At 39.6% G+C, this 21960-nt stretch overlaps 1 protein-coding gene across 4 annotated transcripts in view; it reads right to left on the minus strand.

The window, feature by feature from the left end:
* MTA3 (metastasis associated 1 family member 3) overlaps positions 1-21960 on the minus strand; it is a 149434-nt gene that overhangs the window by 108220 nt on the left and 19254 nt on the right. For all 4 annotated transcript variants that reach the window (XM_075412897.1, XM_075412900.1, XM_075412898.1 and 1 more), the window contains exon 4: positions 15764-15890. In XM_075412897.1, coding sequence (XP_075269012.1) covers positions 15764-15890 — 127 coding nt within the window. The remainder of the gene's footprint in view (positions 1-15763; positions 15891-21960) is intronic.

Below are 21960 nucleotides of genomic sequence, written 5' to 3' on the forward strand. Positions count from 1 at the left end.
TTTTTTGAAGCTTTTAGTCTTGATAATTCCAGAACATTCACTTCTAAAAATTAATTATATGTTGTACCATGAAGTCAGTTGGTCAACTCTCTTTTAATGGATTTTATTTGTTTTTTTTAGTGTTTAAGGCTGAACAGGAGTTTACCTTTCCAGTTCATTTCTATTCCATGTATTTCTAGTATGCTCCCTCTCCACTAGAGCCTGCCCTTATTTAATTCCAATTATTCCAGGTGTATTCCTTCACTGTCACTGTGACTGCTAGAGTGTTTTATTGACTGACCTTATACCTTATTGCTGGTAATTTAAAAAAATTCATTTTATTTCATTAAGAGACAAGATCAATCCCCCCAGCACGTCTGGGAAATTCTAGTGAACTTCTATTTGATATTATGCCACGAGCTGGCGGGGCTCATTGAGAGGGCTTTAAACTACGTTCGAAGGGGGAAGGGGATATTGCCCAGCTCACTAGGGATGAGCCTAGGCTTGGAGTGTCAAGGCCAGGGGTGAGATTGACAGCCCAGCTCAAGTGTGTTTACACCAATGCACGTAGCATGGGCAATAAACAGGAGGAGTTGGAAGCCATTGCACAGCAGGACGGCTACGATGTGGTCGCCATCACAGAAACGTGGTGGGACAACTCGCATGACTGGCATGCTGTCATAGATGGCTACAGACTCTTTAGGAAAGACAGGCCAACAAGGAGAGGTGGGGGAGTTGCTCTGTATGTGAGGGAGCAACTGGAATGTATTGAGCTTGGCCTGGGGGCAAATGAGGAACAAGTTGAAAGCTTGTGGGTTAGAATTAAGGGACAGGCTCATAAGGGTGACATTACGGTGGGTGTATACTACAGGCCACCTGACCAGGAGGAGGAGGTTGATGAGGCCTTCTACAGGCAGCTGCAAGCAGCCTCACAGTCACAGGCCCTGGTTCTCCTGGGGGACTTCAACCACCCTGACATCAGCTGGGAAGACCACACAGCTAGGCAGGCGCAATCCAGGAGGCTCCTACAGAGCATCGATGATAACTTTCTGATGCAAGTGGTGGAGGAACCAACAAGGAAAGGCGCGCTGCTGGACCTTGTGTTAACAAACAAGGAGGGACTGGTGGAGGATGTGAAGGTTGGAGGTAGACTCGGCTGCAGTGACCATGAAATGGTCGAGTTCAGGATCCTGCGTGGAGGAAGCAGGGCGATAAGCAGGATCAAAACCCTGGACCTCAGGAGGGCTGACTTTGCCCTCTTCAAGGAGCTACTGGGAAGAATCCCGTGGGCCAGGGCTCTCGAAGGCAGGGGGGTCCATGAGTGCTGGTCGCTCTTTAAACAACACTTCTCCCATGCACAGGAGCAATGCATCCCCCTGAGAAAGAAACCTAGCAAAGGAGGCAGGAGACCTGCATGGTTAAACAAGGAGCTTCTAGCGGAGATCAGGCAGAAGAGAAAGGTCCATGGAATGTGGAAAGAGGGGCAGGCCACTTGGGAAGAGTACAGGAATGTGGTGAGAGCATGCAGGGATGCGACGAGGAAGGCCAAGGCTCACCTGGAATTGAAGCTGGCAAGGGATGTCAAAAACAACAAGAAGAGCTTCTTCAACTACATCAGCAGCAAAAGAAGGCTAGGGACAACATGGGGCCGCTGCTGAATTAGGCGGGTGTCCTGGTGACGGAGGATGCGGAGAAGGCAGAGCTACTGAATGCCTTCTTTGCTTCAGTCTTCAGTGCTAAGACTGGCCCTCGGGAATCCCAGGCCCCGGAGGTAAGAGAAGAAGCCTACAAAGAGGACGACTTTCCCTTGGTCGAGGAGGACTGTGTGAGGGATCGCTTAAGTGATCTGGACGTCCACAAATCCATGGGCCCCGATGGAATGCACCCACGAGTGCTGAGGGAGCTGGCGGATGTCATTGCTGAGCCACTCTCCATCATCTTTGAGAGGTCCTGGAGGACAGGAGAGGTGCCCGAGGACTGGAGAAAGGCCAATGTCATTCCAATCTTCAAAAAGGGCAAGAAGGAGGACCCAGGGAACTACAGGCCGGTCAGCCTCACCTCCATCCCGGGAAAGGTGATGGAGCAGCTTATCCTGGAGGCCTTCATGAAGCAAGTGGAAGAAAAGAAGGTTATCAGGAGTAGTCAGCATGGATTCACCAAGGGGAAATCATGCCTGACCAATCTGATAGCTTTCTACAATGACATGACTGGCTGGGTAGACGAAGGGAGAGCCGTGGATGTTGTCTACCTTGACTTCAGCAAGGCTTTCGACACAGTCTCCCATGATATCCTCCTAGGGAAGCTGAGGAAGTGTGGGCTGGATGAGTCGTCGGTGAAGTGGATAGAGAACTGGCTGAATGGCAGAACTCAGAGGGTTGTCATCAGCGGCGCTGAGTCTAGTTGGAGGCTGGTAACAAGTGGTGTCCCCCAGGGGTCAGTACTGGGCCCAGTCTTGTTTAACTTCTTCATCAACGACCTGGATGAAGAGTTAGAATGTACCCTCAGCAAGTTTGCTGACGACACCAAACTGGGAGGTGTGGTAGATACACCAGAAGGCTGTGCTGCCATTCAGCGTGACCTGGATAGGCTGGAAAGTTGGGCAGAGAGGAACCTGATGAGGTTCAACAAAGCCAAATGCAGGGTCCTGCACCTGGGGAGGAACAACCCCATTCACCAGTACAGGCTTGGGGTGGACCTGCTGGAGAGCAGCTCTGCGGAAAGGGACCTGGGCGTCCTGGTGGACGACAGGTTGACCATGAGCCAGCAGTGTGCCCTGGCTGCCAAGAAAGCCAATGGGATCCTGGGGTGCATCAAGAAGAGTGTGGCCAGCAGGACAAGGGAGGTTCTCCTTCCCCTCTACACTGCCCTAGTGAGGCCCCATCTGGAGTACTGTGTCCAGTTCTGGGCTCCCCAGTTCAAGAAAGATGAGGAACTACTGGAGAGAGTCCAGTGGAGGGCTACGAGGATGATGAGGGGACTGGAACATCTCCACTACGAGGAGAGGTTGAGGGAACTGGGCTTGTTCAGCCTGAAGAAGAGAAGGCTGCAAGGGGACCTTATAAATGCCTACAAATATCTGAAGGGTGGGGGTCAGGAGGATGGGGCCAAGCTCTTTTCAGTGGTGCCCAGTGACAGGACAAGGGGCAATGGGCACAAACTGAGGCACAGGAAGTTCCATCTGAACATGAGGAAGAACTTCTTCCCTCTGAGGGTGACGGAGCACTGGAACAGGCTGCCCAGGGAGGTTGTGGAGTCTCCTTCTCTGGAGATATTCAAGACCCGCCTGGACAAGGTCCTGTGCAGCTTTGCTGTAGGTGACCCTGCTTCGGCAGGAGGGCTGGACTAGATGACCCACAGAGGTCCCTTCCAGCCCCTACTATTCTGTGATTCTGTGATTGCATTTATTTGTACAGCTGCAGTCAAACACACAGGTAACTTTTATATTCATATATGGTATCTCACACGATATAACATTTTATATATGATATAACATTTTATATGCATATATGGTATCTCACATTCATGGACTAGAGTCTCAAAAAAGACTATACCAGACATACAGTAGCTGATACCACACTAAAATGAAAAAAAAAATTGAAAACAGGTAAATTACAGAGTCAAAATTAGAAAAAATTATCAGTATTAACAGTTACCAGTCTCTACAATCTAGAAACCTGGGTACTTACTACAAATTATTGAATATCTTTACGAAATGCATACAAGCCTACCATTTATATATCTCCTTTTTCTCTTTTTTTCCATCAGAGGAAAATCCTCTCAGCCTGCTGTAATTGGTCTACTGGGTTGAACCAAGCATCTAGCTCATTATATTGTCTCTGGCATCTCTCAGTCATGGATGCCTAGGAAATAACTTAAGTGGAACACAGATTTGCAGCGATATGTCTCTAAATATTCTCCAACCACCACTGCACTTTTCACCCTTTCTTCCAATACTAATAATCAAAATGCCCTGCAGAGGAAGTTAGTGTGGTTTAAAAGACATTACAACTAGACTTGGAGTTCTACTCTAAGGCATGTAACTAAAAATCCAGAGCTTCTCCAGATTTAAATACAACATTCTCCTCCTCACAGTGTTCCAGAACTTCATTAATGTTATTAAACAACTTCAGACAATTGGGACAGATGGAGCTGTATCAAACAAAGAATCAATGTAATGGGATAAAATGTGACTATTCTAACCCAGACAGAGGGAAAAAAACGGGGAGCTAGCTACCTACAGAGACAAGTAAAGTGAAAGAGAGTATACACTGTATTTACCAGATTGTAAAATCAGTTACACACCAAAATAAAATTATAATCTCTTTGCAAAGACACTAGGATTTAGACTGTTAAGAGTATAATGCCACAGTTTCACTGTTCTATTGGTGGAGTCTCCTGTCCAAAATGTGTCACAAAACCTAACCAAACTAAGGTAAAAATTACAAAGAATTACTCAGCTATTGTGAAATTTAAAAAAAATAAATAAAAAATTGGAGAGCTGTCTAATATTTATTCAGGTATCAAACTTTCTTCCTCTTATCTGACTCTGATTCTCTGATTTAAGCTGTATTCCTTCACCAAACAGCATTCTTGACTTAACTGGTATGAACAAGGTGAATTACTAGTAAGCAGCATTAAAAGGTCTTAATGATGTTAAGTTTACACATAAGGATTTGACCTTTTTCTCAAATTAAAAATGTTCAGAAAAACTTTTACTTCCTACAGAATTAGGCAAAAATTATCTTCCATGAACGTTGAGAGAAAGTTTCAGATACCTCAGCAATATACAAATAATCGCAAACAAAAAAGTAAGTTGGCTTTTACTAATTCTGATGAGACTAAATCATCCCTTCAGAATCCCTTCTCCTCTTAAATGTATTTTGTATTTAAACTGGTCATAAATAAGAAGTTCTTCCATTGATCTGACAACAGTACCAACAAAACTTGCTATATTATTATATCAGTCAGCAATAAAACGTAATTTGTAGGTCCTGCAGTAAAAGGAGACAACAGACGCTGCCTATATATACGCTCATGGTACTACCAGCCTCTATCACATAAACCACTCAGGATTCAATTGCTTCCCCTGTCCTAGGAACCAGAGCTACAACTCATAACTTTTTTCTCTCTTTAAAGAATTAACCATCTGAAATCTGTTTTCATGTTACACACCTTCCTTCACTCTCAGTTGTTAGAAGATCTTGTCTGGTTGTAAATGTTTTCATATGTTTCAGGTGACTCCACAAGTAGGCTGACAATTTCTGATCATTTACACCCATCAGCTAAAGGATGTCTAACAGCCTGTTTCTCCGCACCTGCAATCTACTTCCATACTTCAGTGGAGCCCTTCTGTTACAATACAGAAATGAGACTTAAAACACTTTCCACAAAAATTCTTTAAAAATACTACTTTGGAAAAAATGCCTTAGTGATTTTGTAGAAAAGGATTTCTGTAACAGCCATAGCAGAAAGCCAGGACCGTATAGTCCCAGAACCAAAATGCTAACCATCTACAACTGAAACAGCAAAGCACAGAGACACTAACACGGATTATAAGGAAATGGCAAGACACACTAGTCATTACGGTAGGTAGAATTCTCACTGCAGTGAGCAAGAGGATTTTTTTTTTCCACCCCTGTTTTAGGGAGCTGATTTTCAGATTGGGGGTTTTTCATTTATTTGGTTTGGTTTTTTTACTCTGAAACAAAGAAAAGGAGAATAAAAAGAAAGAACTAGAAAATAAATGGCAACTCTGTGAGACACTCATAGATAAGACTGTCTTGGACAATTCAGTAAGGAGCTAATGAAAATTAACACTCTATATAAGATGTCAGTTAGTATGTGAGTCCTGAAGGAGAGTTTTCAAGGAGCGTAAGCAGAGATAAGACCTAACAGGCCTTGAAACCTAAAGACAAAGTGCCATGTTTGAGTGAGACTTGATGGAGCAATGAAAACATGTGGGAACATAATTCAGACAAGACGGTGACAACGATCAATATTCAGAACACAGAACTACAACAAGACTGCCCTTACTAACCTGTTCCAGTGAAGACACAAGACAATGATAAATATCTCCAGAATTTAAGCTGTACGAGAGAAGTCATATCAAGACTATTACACAAGACAATGTTACAAAAAGATTTCAATATAGCCTGGTTAAACAACCTAGAGCAAAACACCAAATACTCCAGAAGGCACACTTCATGTCATCTGGGGGGGAGGGGAAGGGAGGGAATCAGACTTCTATTTTGCCCTGTCTGGGTAATTGTCCTTTAATCAGTTTTTTTTTATAGCAATCAAAAATATTAGTTTCAAGTCTTTACCAAAATTTTAAAAACCAATGCAAACACTGATCTTTTAAAACTACTAAAGTGAATCAAACTCAACAGCAATTTAAAGTCCTTGTTTGTTTCTGCACAGCCCCTACTTTTAAATCAGTACAAAGCTCTACAATTCCTGTTCCACTATTCTTGTGGGCTATTTTTTCACATTTTCACCAGATGAGTAAGACAGCTCACGAGATACAAATCTTATTTTAGTAAGGATTTCTTGGGACAGAAGGTATGCAAACAAAAATTACAGAGCAAAATTATAAAAGAAAGCACGTAGTGCTTTTAAGCAGGATGAACCATAGGAGTGGAAAAGGCAATCTCATGGGTACTGTATCACGCCATCTAATTTTCCTGTTGTAAGGCAGATGCAGTCTGGATGAGACTGATGCAGTGTAAGAACTCCCAGAATTAATTGCGCTGGGTTCCCACCAAGTCAATGAAACTTGATACGCATTGGTCATTCAGATACAAGTTGAAGACAGAAAATAATATAAGCAGGCATGACCCCATACACTTTGAAATTCTGCTATTAACAATTATTAATTGCTCTGCTGAATAGAACAGAATGATAGTGGGTAATTCTGTACCGATATACCAATCGTGTCTTGCTGATCTTCACGAACACATGTTGGTCTCTCAGTGGAGATGTGGAACACAGAAGTATGAGAAGTATGAGTCACTAGCTAGACAATCCGAGAATAAAATAACAGGAAAGAATATTCGGAAATTTTACATTTGTGAAGAAAATCTGATTTGATTTTAACATATGCTGTTATTTCAATGACAACCAGAGACTAAACTAAACAGAAGGTGCACAATGGAGAGGGGTAGAAAGGTTTTGTGCAGGAACAGAACTCAAGAGTAACCTTTCCCATAACTGGCATAAAGGGAAAGAAGAGGGGGGGAAAAAAAAGGCACAGATACTGAGTAGAAGAGGAGGGAGCTACGTTGAAAAAAAAAAAAAAAAAAAAAGGTTTTTCCTGAACTGTCTTAAACAGGGAAGTGTTTTGAAGATTTCCAGTCAAACAACCATTTTGAGCCAAGTCATGATCCCTTACATGCAGTCTAAATTACAGTGATGATCACCAAACCACAGACTAGGAATCGTGGAGTCCAAAGAGCTTCTGCTAATTATACGAAATTGATTCCCCACTTATGGGAAGCCAATACTAAGAGTACTTGTATATTTCACTTTTAAGCATAGTTTAAGGGACACAGAATGATGCTGACAAACAGGTACCAAGGTCTTTATAACAAATTTCAATTTCTCCAGATTGCAAAGACATTTATAACCAGAGAGCAAGCTATTGCACAACACTAAAAAGAAGAAAATAAAAGCATCACCATAGTGATTTAAATCTGCAACACACCCCAAACTAGAGTTTGACTTTTAAAATATTCAATCAATATCTAGAATTGACAGAAGAAAGACCTGCATTGTATTGATTCATGCTTTATTGGCTCAAGTTTGGCTCTGCTCTTTTATAAAGCCATTTCAAGCACAAAAAAAACCCCAACAAAGACATTTGATAGATTAATATTACTGGTATCTCTGTCTCCAACAAAATTATAACAATCTCCCAAACAGTCCAAGATTGTGTATCTGTGGCCAAAAGATCGATCAATAAACTTGGTATTGCCCGATTAACACACTCTTGATCAAATAACATTAAAACCAGAATGTGCATCAAATCGATTTATGTACATCTAAATAAATCAGTAAATGCCTAGCGTTTAAACATATGCATAGATCATATGGCTGGTCCAGGCTTTTTATGCTGCATGTGGCTTTTAGTAAAAAAATCCTGAGTTTTAGTCTTAATTAGAACTGGAGCGCTGATTTTGAACACTCTAAATTGGTAGGATTTAACAGCAGTCTCCTGGAGCAATCATGCACAACTTACACAGATTTAAAAGTAATTTGCAGATAATGATCAAATTTCTTTGCATATTCTTAAGGTTCCAACTTTTATATAGTTCTCACCACTGTTGTCTAGTCACAATCTAAACAGGGAAAAGCATTCTCAAAGTGAAACAAATTTACAAAAGACAAAATTAAAGGAGACTTTGCATTCAGCAGCACTTTACATAGTTTATATGTTTAAACTACTACACTGTTAGCTGAAGAGCCAAAGCGTTCAGCAACTGTAACTGAAAGATCTTACCTTAATAGTTGTAGAAAATGTTAAGAGGTAAACGAATGGATCTATGAACATACACACATTTTAAACAAGCTTTAACACATTATCACTTAAAACTGTATTTACCCTAATATTGTACAGTCTACATTACTTACTGAATCTTTTGGTCTGTAGCTGAGCAGGGTCTGCAAGAAAACACTGAGCAGAAAGAACAATGCACCGAGTGCCACAAAGAGAGATAAATGTTTTCTTGGTCTGTGCACAGTAAAGCTACATGTTTTGGTATCCTCCAAATAAGCATAACTGTATATACACTTTGTATAAACTATTGCAGGAAACTCAAGTCATTGGTACTTTTCCTCTAGGGATTAGTTAATGCTAAAAAGTAAAAAAAAATTGTTAGCTTTTAGCACAGCAGCAGCAATGCACGTGTATTGAATAAAAATGCAGGATGCTGGTTAGGAACGATTTTTCAGTGTGACACTACAAGGTCGCCCTGCTCAGAAGCAACGCACATCACTCCATGCAACTGAACTCACAAGTTTTGCACCATCTGAAAGACTCCTACTTTGTAATTATGTCACTACAGGGAAATATGCACCGATTTTTAGATATTTAATTTACAGTCTTCCCCTGATAAATACAATTTTTCTCACACTGTTACTAGTACTGGCTATTGAAGAAATCTGAAAACAACATTCTGGCCTAGGCTGAATTTTCGTCTTAATTAATGTAAGAATTCTCTGAATTCTATTAGAAAAGAAAAAAAGAAAATGAAAAAACAAAGTCAGACATGCTGCGAAAGTCCCTTTGCTCTAAATAAACTCAGTCCAGAACGGAAGAATTCCTTTCTTAACAACCCAAATCATCAGATAAGCACATGCCTATGCAAAGCAGATTCACTCCTTATCCAACCTGATTTATGCCATAAAATAAATCATGCTTCTAAGGCTCAAAGTAAGCTTTTAAAAATTAGCTAAAATTTGCACCTCATATATATATATATGCACACATACACACGAAGTACATAAATGCATACACACACCCCCCGTATAGCAGAAACTTCTGGTTTGTCAGGAATGCCATAACTAGAAATCCTTAGGTAGTACCACTAAATCCTAAAGGTGTCGTGCCTTAAAAAAATCGCAACATTTCTCCTCTAAAATGATCCGCCCTATCTGTATTGAGCTTCAGACAATTCAGTGTGTTTTAAGTGAAGGAATCCCACACTGAGAAAAAAATTACTTCTCTGCACCTTAGTTTTTTGAAGTAGCAATATTAGTGAGTCCTGATGAGATCATGCAGAAGAAAGCACAGTGTAAAGAAAGCCGTATGATAAAACTGAGTGATTTATTATGCATCTAAAAAATCTCACACTCTTATAGGCAATCTGCCAGCACTACATGTTTTTATAAACTGCACATACCCATGCAACTTTTTCTGATATGTCTACAAAGTGGTACCCACCAAACTTACTTTGGTCTACCCAGGAGCTAAAAACAACCCAACAAACCCAAACCCCACCAAACTCTACCAAAAAAAGAAAAAAAAAAAAAAAAACAAAAAAAAACCCACTGTGTTCCATGTTGCATTACTGATCAGAATGATGTAAACAGATACAGGAATAAAAAAGAGAGTAAAAATGTATTAAACTAATAAAAGGAATAATTTCAGAGCTGAGGGAAACCAAGGTTCTTGCAGCTTGATACTTTAGAAGTACATTTTTTTGTATGCTTACATGTAAAAATATGCAGAGGCTCCAAATTTCCTGATAAAAATTAAAGAACTCTTCTCATGATCAGACTGCTTGGAAGCCCTTTAATGTCAGACATGCACAGGCACTCTGCAAAAATATTCACCTTCCCCCCACTTATACTAACCAGTTTTTAATAAAATGACCTTAAGCAATCACATTTAAAAGGCTCATGAAATCCCTTCTGTGTGAGAACAGAAGTAATAAACTAAGCCAAGAGCACCTTAAGATAGTTTGGGGTTTGTCTGGTTTTTCTTGTTTGGGGGGCTTTTTTGTTTGTTTGTTTGTTTGTTTTTTTAATAAAGAGTATGTATGAGAAGGCTTCGTAAGTCACAAAGAACCAAAGATTGCAGAACCAGCAGAAATTTTTTCTGAATTAAGGCTACAGGTATACAGAAAGCTTCAATTTGCTGCTTCTGCCAAGCAACAAATATAATCCTCTAAGAAATACAAGAAATACTTAGTTCGTCCAATGACAGATTAAATAAATAGTCCCCATTAAAGATAAGGGTGTAGATTCATTACAGTTATTTGAATGATATCCACAATGACAAACACGCACATAATACACAGGTATCATACAGAATCATGATGAGTCCAGAAATCAAACTCGGCAAGAATTTCAGCATCTTGAAATCAGGTGCAAGAAAAGCAAAAAGTACGCGATGAAAACACAATCTCCAGGAGGAAAAAAAAAAAAAAAAATTAAAAAAATATGACGTACTACATGACCAGAATCAGTGCACTTCTAGAGTGGTACAAACACACGGAATTAGCAATCAATAAAACTATAAAGAATATGGTAAATGATCCACCACTTACAAATTTTCCAACCAAGCATGGATGTCTCACTGAAATATACAATTTAATTCAAGCACAAACAGTTGGGTTCACCTCAACAGTCACCGCACAAAATTGTGTGGCCTGAATCGGGTAGAAGAGCAACTAAAGAGGTCACGACAGCCACATACTGCTCTTCCTCAGACCCAGGGAAGGGCTCTTAAAAACTTGTATTCAAACTCTAACTTACCAGAAAGATTATTGAACAGAAGTAATTTAGCAGCTTTCATTTTTATTTACTCAAGGTAAGTATTTGTCACCCTGCTGTAACTAAGAAAGAATTTTGACAAAGTAGCAGTTTATTCTTTAACCCTAACAAAAAGCCACACAACTGTATCAACCAACATGGTAACAACCAAGTGTAATTATATATTGGAAAGCCTCTTTCCCCTTCACAAATGGCCACCACTCTTTGAAACTTTCCTCCATTCTCAAGCTGCTGTGACTTTAATGCAATAGTCCATACACAAACCTCTTTTTACTTTGTATAAATGAGGGTTGGTTTTTTTTCTTTTAAAGGGGGACTATTATTGCAGTATAGAGGAGCCCAAAAGATTCACACCTGATTTTGTTACGACCTCTGAGAATGCTTGGCTTATGTATGCTTTCCAAACACTTAAAATCATAACAATAATAAACAAACACAAAAAACCACAACCCAAGACTGAAGCATAGTTATTAGCAAACAAGAACTAAGGTAATGAAATGGCAAGATGAATCCTGATGGATAAATAACTTCTTCTACACAGCACATATGAAGTATTAAATTTAAAAGCAATTACAAATTATCTTAGAAGTTAATGTAATCTTTTACAGCAGTCTAACCATGTTTATCACCTATTAATTCTTGAGACTTGAGAATGAAAAATTAATTTAAAGCCCAAGTCAGATAACCCAGTGCACCTCTCCAACAAGATAACCATTTGCAGATTTTTATACAAGGGACCCATTTCAACACATGCTAAGTTTTACGGTGAATTTTACAAGACTGGCAAATACTTTCACCTTAATGACAATTTCAACTTCCCCCCCCCGCCTTGTGCCTTCTCACACCTTTCCAAAATGCTGTATTTGTTAATGCTCAAATCTCTGAAAACCCAAGTTGAAGTACACAGCACTTGGGCTCAACTCAGCCCCTCTGGGACTAGCATTGCTTACAGGAGCCATCTGCATGAATTCTGGGTGCCTTCACCGTGCAATGTTAATGGCGAGTGTTCAGTGAGTCTGGCTGGCAGTACAACTGTTACAAGGACATCTGGGGATTACAGCCCCTGGCAAAACAAAACTGCATTGGTAACATGCAGGGATTAGGAAGGAAGGAGGGGTGCTACTAACCTTAGACGTTTGAGGAGGTAGGAGAGGGAGTAGTTTCACTTGTAACCTGACAAGTAGGCACTAAGGTAACAAGCCTTGTCTCTGAGACCCAAACTACTACATCAGCTTGTACTGCGCCACATGCCATCAACTCCAGCAAGGTGCTGCACTGAGCTAAGCAATTACAACTTCCTAAATACATCCCACTGCAGGAACACTGTGTCCGCAAGGAAGCCATGTTTAATTACTACTACACTACTCGCTTCTAATTCTTCCCTGTATCTGGCTTTTTTTTTGGTGCCAAAACTTGTATCACTTCCTAAACCTACTAAAATGGCAGTGACATCTCACATAAAGGGGAAACAAGATGAAGCCTAAAAAAATCCCAATACTTCTAACAAAACAAATTGTATCTCAAGAGAGTTACATCTAACGTATACAGCAAAACAAAAAGTATGAGAATAAGGAATGAAACTGTACCTTAGTAATCCAAAAGCAAACAAATTGCATCAGAATTATTCAGAATTCAACATTACAGAGAGCTTCAGAATTAGACTTGCATATCAAAGAAATCTAACCTGCTAAAATCACTGCAAGACATCTCAACTATAAAGTAGCGGCACCAGGTGTATACATGAGACACTACTGTATTTGTAATTGTGAATTAGAATAAAAGTAATCTCAGTCATAGCGTTTTTCACGGGGAGGGGGCCTTGTAATTTTCTCTGCCATTCAGTTTAAAAAATGTAAAAGAAGTAAAGTTTAGGAATAAAGAAAGACGAAACAAAAGCAGTAAAAGTATATAAGCAAAAATTAAGTAAAAACATAAAATATCAGGTAAAGTTATTTTATTCCCTTAAATTATAAGCAGAAAGGCAATTAAATTCAGTTTCTTTTCTTGGCTGAAGATGTCAGTAAAAGTTCAAGATCTACAGCTGCCAAAAAACAACTACAGACTGTTCAGCCTCTTCCATTCTCTTAAAATCACTTTTAGCTTTCTCCTCTTCCTTCCAAAGTGACTGAGCTTTTGTATTCTTACTCGAGAGAACTGATCTCCATTCTCCACTGTAGTCCATTGTACCATTTATTTTCTCCCGTAAATCCAGTTGTTCCTATCTAGGGGCTAAAACTGCAGATGGCAAGAGAAAAGGCCTGCAGAATGGAGCTACTCAGACTTCCACTGCGTGAGTATCTGCTAGCTTTCTAACAGAGAGGTGACTGGCTCAGTAGACCAGTGACAGCAGTAAATGTTGACTACCCTGACTTCAGCAAGGCCTGCAGTGTGTTCCATGGTGTCCTTTAATCAGATTGGCAACATATGGACCAGGTAAGCAAAAAATAAGGTTGGAAAAAAAAAAAAACAAAAACAAACACTATCTGGACCACCAGGCTGAGATGGCTGTAGTCAGTGCTACAACGCCCAGTTGGCAGCTGGTTACTGGGGTAATTCCCCAAGCGCAGATACTGGGATGAGCAGTTTAACACCTTTATTAACAATCTGAATGAGTTAACTGAATACACTTTCAGCAAGTCTAGATTTGTTTTGTAAGGCCAAGTCAAGATAGATTTGTTCACTCTTAAGGTATGACAAATAAAGGGAGAAATCCTGCTAGTGTTTTCAATTACCTAATGAAAGGATATCTAAGTAAGATGGAGGCAGGCTCCTTTTAGAGAAGCACAGTGATAGGAAAACAGGCAGTGGACATTTAAGTCTCAACAAGTGAAATCCCAATTAGATGATGGGGAAAAAAATTTTCACCACAATGGTGGTGAAACGCTGGAACAGACACCCAGAGAGGCTGTGGAATCTCCATCCTCAGATATTCTGGAGTACTGATGGGATAAAGCTGGAGGAGTACCACCTTCACAACATTTCTATCCTCTTGTACAGGACAAGCTACTTAACGTAAGTTATGAGAACTACTAAGAATGATGGAATCTGACCATTGTTAAAAAGCTAAAAAAAAAAAAAAAGAGTATTTTGCAGTGTATTTTCCTTCTTGTTTCTTTTTAAAATAGAGTTAAGATTGTTAAAGTGTCATTAGACCACATAAAGCTTGTTCCAGAATTCATCTGGTAAAGGTCTTAGTAACACGTGACAGCACAGCTCTATGGCACTTATCCGTTCTGAAAAGCAGACGCAAGTCATCACTTTGCATTTGCCTGCTGTGCAGTGCTGCATGTACTATGAATTCACGTGTTTTTCTGGCTTCTTTGTGAAGCATGTACCGGAGAACCTCTATTGTATCTGCTCCCTGTGTTGTGAGGTGAGAAGACATTTACAAAACTTTTTCTGTGTAATCTTCTCTCTACGAAGAGAATACCTTATTTCGATATCTAAATGTCAAAGTAAGTAAAAGAAACTGTGGAGGATTATTATCTCTAAGCTATAGTTGGAGCAGGAGAGATTTGACAGTTAAATGACTTTCTCAAAGTCAAAGAACAAGTAGCTGAATCAAGCATGGGAAATTAATACAAAAATTTCCAACTTCCAGTTTTTGTGTTGCCAGTGAGAAAGATAAGCCACACATCTGCTGACAAGAGAGAAAATATATATGCACATACAAAGTGTTTTTCCTGTTGGAGCATATACACTTTTTTTTGGTAGCTTCTAGTCATCTATGGTCTGAAATAGCTGAGGGGAGCTAGATGTAATGAGAAAACGAAAATTCCTTCAGAATGCAATATCAGAGCCCTTGTTCCATACTTACTACACTCCTTCCTGTCACTGTGCTCTTTCTTTTCTATTTCCAGGTACATCATACCCCCCAACACAAACAGAATTTCCTTGACTGCTAGGCAGGAGATGACATGAGTGCTTACATCGTTTACGGAAAGAAATAACAAACCCCTTTTGAGCTTTAGCAAGCCTCTTCCTACATTAGCATTAGGGCAATTTAAAACAATACTTGATATGCTTTTGCAACATTTAGCCAAACTCAATCATGACTTCTTCATATTCACTGAAGTAAGTTGGGGTAATTTTATTTTTAAACGTATGCAGCCCTAAATCGCAGATCTGACCACTGAGTCACTGTCTCCTTTCCAAACCCATCTGTGGTTTCCCCGAGCAGACAAAACGGTCAAAGCTCCTCTGGCGAACAGAAGAATAATTAAAAAAACAACTCTTCCAAAGTAGGAACAGACTGACTTTATATCACGTTATCAACTGATGCCCTAACTGGCAAGCCAGAGCTCTGAGACTCTTGTCCCTTCCAAGGCTCAAACAGAAGGAAAAACCAAAGGCAGTTCCAAAGCAGTTCATGGGACAACCTGGCACTACTCAGCTGTGATCAATCACATCCTCTTGCAAGACAAAGGCTGAAGTGTTCAAGCAGGTGGGCTACTGGCAGGCAATCCACCTCAACAGAAGACACAGATAAATTATATTTACTTTTTCTTACCTGATATGCGTTGCCGGAAGGGACTCGTACTGGCGAGAAAGGAAGAGCTCTCTGTGCTTCAACTGATGTTTCTGTTTATCAGTCAAATCAACCTCAATTGTAGTTTCAGACTCTTCTTCAACTTCTTCTGCAGAGAAGCAGAGCGTAGGTTGAAATTAACTCCATTGCGTAACACCTCTGCAGCCATTTCACTTGACATCCCCCCACCCCTTAGCAACCTCCCTTAGCATTTCAAAGAACAGGTAAGTTTAACAAGACTACAGTTTATGTAACTTGACAGAATATTAGGTATTTGGAATTCTATACCTTCTACTTAAAACCCTTTAAAAAATTATGCTCCTCTCCTACTGTAATACGCATTGCTGTCTTTCACACAGCTGTAAGAACAATCCTGACAACATTACTCACTCTTTTTTCACCTTCTTTCATCTGTTTTTTCTCTGGGGGTGCCTCCTGCTTGCTGACCTGTTCTGGTTTAGATTTTCTATTGCTGATATTGGTATTACTAAAACTTTTACAGAAGTCCTGGGGAAAAGTATATTTTCCATGAACAGAAATCTACTAAAACACAATTCAGTTTAAGACTGCGAAATCAAAGTAGAAGAAAACTGAAAAAGCTTACTGCCTTCCATTATGTTAACCTTACTAGATACTAACAATAGTTTATTTTCATATTTAAATAATATTTCATATTTAAATGCGAATTAAAACTATTTCTATTTTAAGCAAGACTATCGATAGTATAGTAGAAACTAGAGTTGAAAACAACTACAGTTGAAAACTATCTTTTATAGTTACTGTAATCTGAAATACTCTAGTATTACCTCGCATATGATAAAACCAAAGAAATCATTCCCTTTTAAAGATTTAAACAAACTGTAGACCGGGAACATAGGCAGAAATAAAAGCAGATACTAGAAAGTGTCACAAAGAGAGTTAAAGAGCAATGTTCACAGTGGTTGCTAACATGTCATAAGATGACAGGCTCTCCAAAATGGCTACCCTGGGATCTTTATGGCTGAAATATGCCTTCCTAGTGGATTCTTGGGACATGGGGAACTTGAATCTATACTTCCTCTAGCTTCCCAGAAAGGACAAAAAGTCTCTGTGAATACTGTATGTAAAAATACAGGCACTTAAATAACCTCTCTGAGATTTGGCAATTTTCTACCTGCTAAATGATCCAATAGCTGCAAAACCAAATGTATTTTCTAAAATACATCTCAGAAATTAAACAACAAAATCTCAGCATTAGATAGTATTTCCCATAAGTACCTGCAACAGATCACCTCATCTGCTCTTCCACCAATAATCATTTTTACAAATAACCCACAGACACTACCTCAAAATGAAGACTGCCTGCACCCTCATGACAACCACAGTTCTCTTCAAATGCAACACTATTGTTTTTTTAAATCATGCCTTTGCGTAGCTCATTCCACTTCTAATAGTTCTTTCCACAGAAGTGATAAAACAATACACTGTTATAACCACCCTCTTCAAACCAAATTCCATTCACTTAAGTCTATCTTGCTGTAGACACACACCACACATAACCCCCCCTTCCCCCCATCACCTTCCTAATTTGGCACATTTTGTGAGGAGCTCGAATACAAAAAACAAATATGGAAACAAGACTCCCCCCAGTCTCACCTGACACGTGTACAGGTTCAAGTCAGACCACAACTCAGTTCAGAATTATTCTGGCATCTACAATACTAACAATAAAACTTAAAAAAATCTGTGCAACAGCAACGCATTTTTTAATTTAAGCAAGTAATTAAAGAAAAAATAGAAGTTAATATTAAAAGGTTTATGTTTCAGGCAATTAATAGCTACAACTGTTTACTGCAGTAAATGACCATTACAAGCTACATTTATATTTCAAAGTTCAAGCATTAACATTTCCTCTTAAAATACCAAGACATGCCGGTGGTTGCTTTACTGGTTTGGGTTTTGTTGGGTTTTTTTTAAATAAATGTACTGCTTCTAGTATTCTAAAGGTCCAAAGTTCTCAGCTGGCTATTTATTTCCTCTCTCCTTCCTGAAAAATATCAAAGCAAGGTAATCTTGTGTTATAACCACCTGGAAACAGCTGACAAAAACCAGTCTGTTAGAAAGCAATTTAGGCATCCAAACACAGGTGTCTGGGGCCATTTTAGACTGACATACCCAAAACATCTGACTGCTGATATGGCACAAAGTACAGCACTATGTGTGCCATTTTAAAGTGGCTGCAGGGACCCAGAGATGATACTCCAGAGAGTTTACAATGGCTTCAGACACCTACGCTCAAGTATCTCACTAGCTCCCTCAGAGTAAGAATTTAAATTAAAAAATAATTTAAAAAAAACCCAGAAACTTTAATCACATTGTACAAGAGCCAAGAAAGTGTTGATCCAAAAGCCTGAACCTGAAATTAAACATTGCTTACACACTCCAAACATAAACATGAAACAATGTAACATTTTCTGTTGCATTTTTAGAAATAAAACACCTATGTTTTACTTCTGATGATTTGACAATCTCAGGAAGTAAAACAAACCATGGCCAGACACAGAACAGTTCCACTCAACACAATATAATTTATCACCAGGATAATTTTACCATTTTCTTCTTCAGCATTATTTTATATATATATATATATATATATATATATATATATAAGCTAACAGTAGGATTACCATTTAGTAAAACAAGTAATAGCTTGCCCCACCAGAGAAGGAAACACTGGATAGCATGAAGAAACAAGAAAACTAAAACTGCTTGATGGCAAATACAAACACAAAACCAGTTTGCTTGATGGCAGTACAAGGAATTCTGTATCTGAACAAACCTTTAGACAGCTGCTTTTGAACCCATTTTTTGCACATATCAGGCCTTAACACCTATTAGAAGCAAAGTGGTGCAGAACTCCCAGTACTTTTAGAGATCTCTTCACCTTTTTCACTCAGATTTGCAGCACACATGAAATTTTATTTGTCATCAAAGGAGAGATTACTCCTGTCAAAAGGAGTTAAATGGGAAGTACCTACAGGAAATCTCAAAGTAGCACTAAGCTAAGCACATTTGCTGCACTCGGGAAGAGAAATAAAGTAATGGTAAATATCTGATGGAGCAACATGGTGATGACATACACAGGCCTCATTGTTCCAAGCTTAGAGTGAAAAATTCAATTTAGAATTGTTCAGCTTAAAAATATTTTGAAAGTCTTAGGTATAACTACAAAGATGAATATGATCAATTTTTGAAAATGACACAACCCACTTTAGGCCTTGGGCAAAGTCCAAGCTCATGCTTTTTTTTGTAGTACTTTATCTAGTTTACAAGAAACATTTCATTATTCAAAGGAAAAATCCTGGAGAGCAAAAGCAGGCATCTCCAGTGAGCTTTTAAAGCTTTAGGTCTATTTATTACACATGGACTTTCTAACCAACAATTGTAAATACTTACTTTGATCCCGAAAATCAGAGTGATCCGCTGGTACTTTCAGTGGCACTGCTGGAGACTTACCCTTTCCCTTTTTCGCTCTAATGGAAATAACACTTAACTGACTCAATCAAGCAATGGATACTGGGAAGAAGCTGTAATCCTCACTCATTTTAAGCATGCACCATCACTTTTAAAAGAAGTAATGAAGTCTTTTTTTTCTCCTTTCCTCTTCCATTTCATTTGTGGGATTCATTGTTAGAAAACTTTTGTTAGTGAGCATGAGAAGAGACAACTGTCCATGCCACCTCAATTCTGTATACAGTGTCTTTGTTTACAGTTATGTGATGACTCAAGCTTGCCACTATGGAGAACTGCTTGTTTTTAAAACTAAAATCAAAATAAACCAAGAGCAAGTCTCTAGAAACACAACATATCCATTTAACATAAAATGGTTTAAAAACAACTAAAAAAAGAAAAAACCCTAAAAGACACTTAAAGGTTTAACATGAGACTCAAACCACTCTATAGTTATCCATCAGCTAGCAAACAAGTTAAAGTCTTCTAAGATATTGCTCTTCCTTAACTAAGTCAAAATAATGCACCATGTGCTCCCCTTGTGTACTGCAACGGAAAGTTAAGTGTTTAGTTCAAACACTGAAGGCTATCTTCAGAGAGGAGTAAATCTTCAGTTTTAAAAGGATGAAGAAAGGTCTCCCTCTATTGACACTAAACTGCTGACAGCATTCTTTTCAGCCAGAGGTTGGCTGGACCACAGAATCATAGAAACACACAGTAATTCAGGCTGGAAGGGGCCTCAGGAGGTCTCTAGTACAAATCCCTCCTCAAAGCAGGCTCCGCTGTGAGGTCAGCCCGGGTTACCTAACATTTCATCCAGCTGGGTCTTGAAAATCTCCAAGGACAGACACCACATAACCTCTCCAGCAGCCCAACCATGGTGAAGAAGCTTTTCCTTGTATCTAATCTGAATCACTCCTGTTTCAATTTAGTCTCTGCAAAGAGTCCGACTCCATCTTCTCCATAACCTCCCCACAGGCATTGGGCGTCCACCTCTTCTCCAAGCTGAACAGGCTCAATTCCCACAGCCTCTCCTAGCAGAGCAAGTGCCCATGATGACGGCCTCTGCTGAACTTGCTCCAACTTTCCTGTATCAGGGGCCTAAAACTATCTGCGGTACCTAGATGTGATGCAATGAGTACTGAATAATCAGGCGGGATAAACACTTGCCTCCATCTCCTGGCTATTCGCCTGGTGATACAATCCAGGATGCCATTGGCCAACTTTGTTGCCAGGGTGCTGCTGTCTGCCAGCACCCCCAGGGCCTTTACCACAGAGCTGTTTCCCCAAGCCCCTCTGTCCTCAGCCTGTATCCCTGCCAGAGGCTCCTCCTTCCCAGGTGCAAGACTTGGCATTTTTCCCTGCTGAGTATATTCAAGTTCTCCATAGCTCATTTCTCCTGCTTTCTAGCAATTGCTGACTACCAGCCCTTAAGCATATCACCTGGCCATTCTCTCCAGCATTGTGTCACTTGTGAACGTGCTAAGAGTGCATCACATTGCCTGCTCCAGTCACTGGTAAGACAGGTCCTCACACAGATCCCTGGGACTCCACGCACAGTACAAACCCTTAACCACCACCCTCTGACTCTGACCACGCAACTAGTTTTTTTATTCACCTAGTTGTCCCCTAATCCAGATCAATTCCAACTCCTTGGCCTGGCATGGCTACCAAAAATGCTAGCGCTGGTACAAAAGAAAAAAGCAGAAATAAGAGACGTAAACTGGGAAGACATCGGAAAAAACAAGACCACTCCTTCCAACAGCAGCACGGGCTGACACTGAATTAAACCAGCAGTGTAACCAAAAACCGAGGTGCATTAACTTCCTACCTCTTAAACTTAATTGTTTCCAACTTTGAAAACATATCTCAGCTTAGCTGCATCCGGCTTACGCAAGCTTAGATGGAGAGATTTAAATCACTACCACAATTTGTGGAGTTACAGCAGTTTCACCAAGTTTGTTAAAAAAACCTCTAAAATTGTATTGGATCAGTGTAAATTTACGTTCAAAGAATGCCACTAAGACTTGGTTTCAGAACAGTTTCTAAACTTTTTTCCTTTCCCATACACCTTTTTCTTCTACACTGAGCCCAAAACCCATATACATCACAGGCATGTTCAACATATTTTAAAATCTACAGATACAAAGCTGAGAATACTGAACAGCAGCAAGTTTACCACACACATCAAAGGAAATATGGCTGTGTGTAAGTCTCTCAAACTCAGCTGGTTGTGGCAAAAACATCAAGTGCGCATTTGGCAGTTAGATGCTACAGCAGTAAGAATTATAAATATAGTTGGGGGGGGGGAGTAAATCTGTTTACTGCCAAAATGAGTACAAAAGATAAACATTAAGTCTAACCATCTGAACAACTCTATTCAGACTGTGAATGAAGAGCTCTCTTAGGTGAGCAGCTGGCCAAACTGCTCATCTGTGTGAGGCTTCTTGCCACATCTTGTCTTGTACGTACTTAGCTGTGATATTTAATCCCCTAGTGCTGTATCAAAGCAGTTTAATCAACACTGTAAGCTAGACTATGCCTGGTTATACTGTCAATTTGACTAAGAAAGTGTTTACCAAAGCTGAATTAATTAGCTTTACTTACACCACGTCTGTTAGTACAATGTTCAGATGGCTATTAGAATATATAACACAAATTTGATATTTGCTGTTGCTGTCAGATGGGAT

The sequence above is a fragment of the Opisthocomus hoazin genome, chromosome 2 (genome assembly GCF_030867145.1).
Source record: "Opisthocomus hoazin isolate bOpiHoa1 chromosome 2, bOpiHoa1.hap1, whole genome shotgun sequence".
Taxonomy (NCBI): domain Eukaryota; kingdom Metazoa; phylum Chordata; class Aves; order Opisthocomiformes; family Opisthocomidae; genus Opisthocomus; species Opisthocomus hoazin.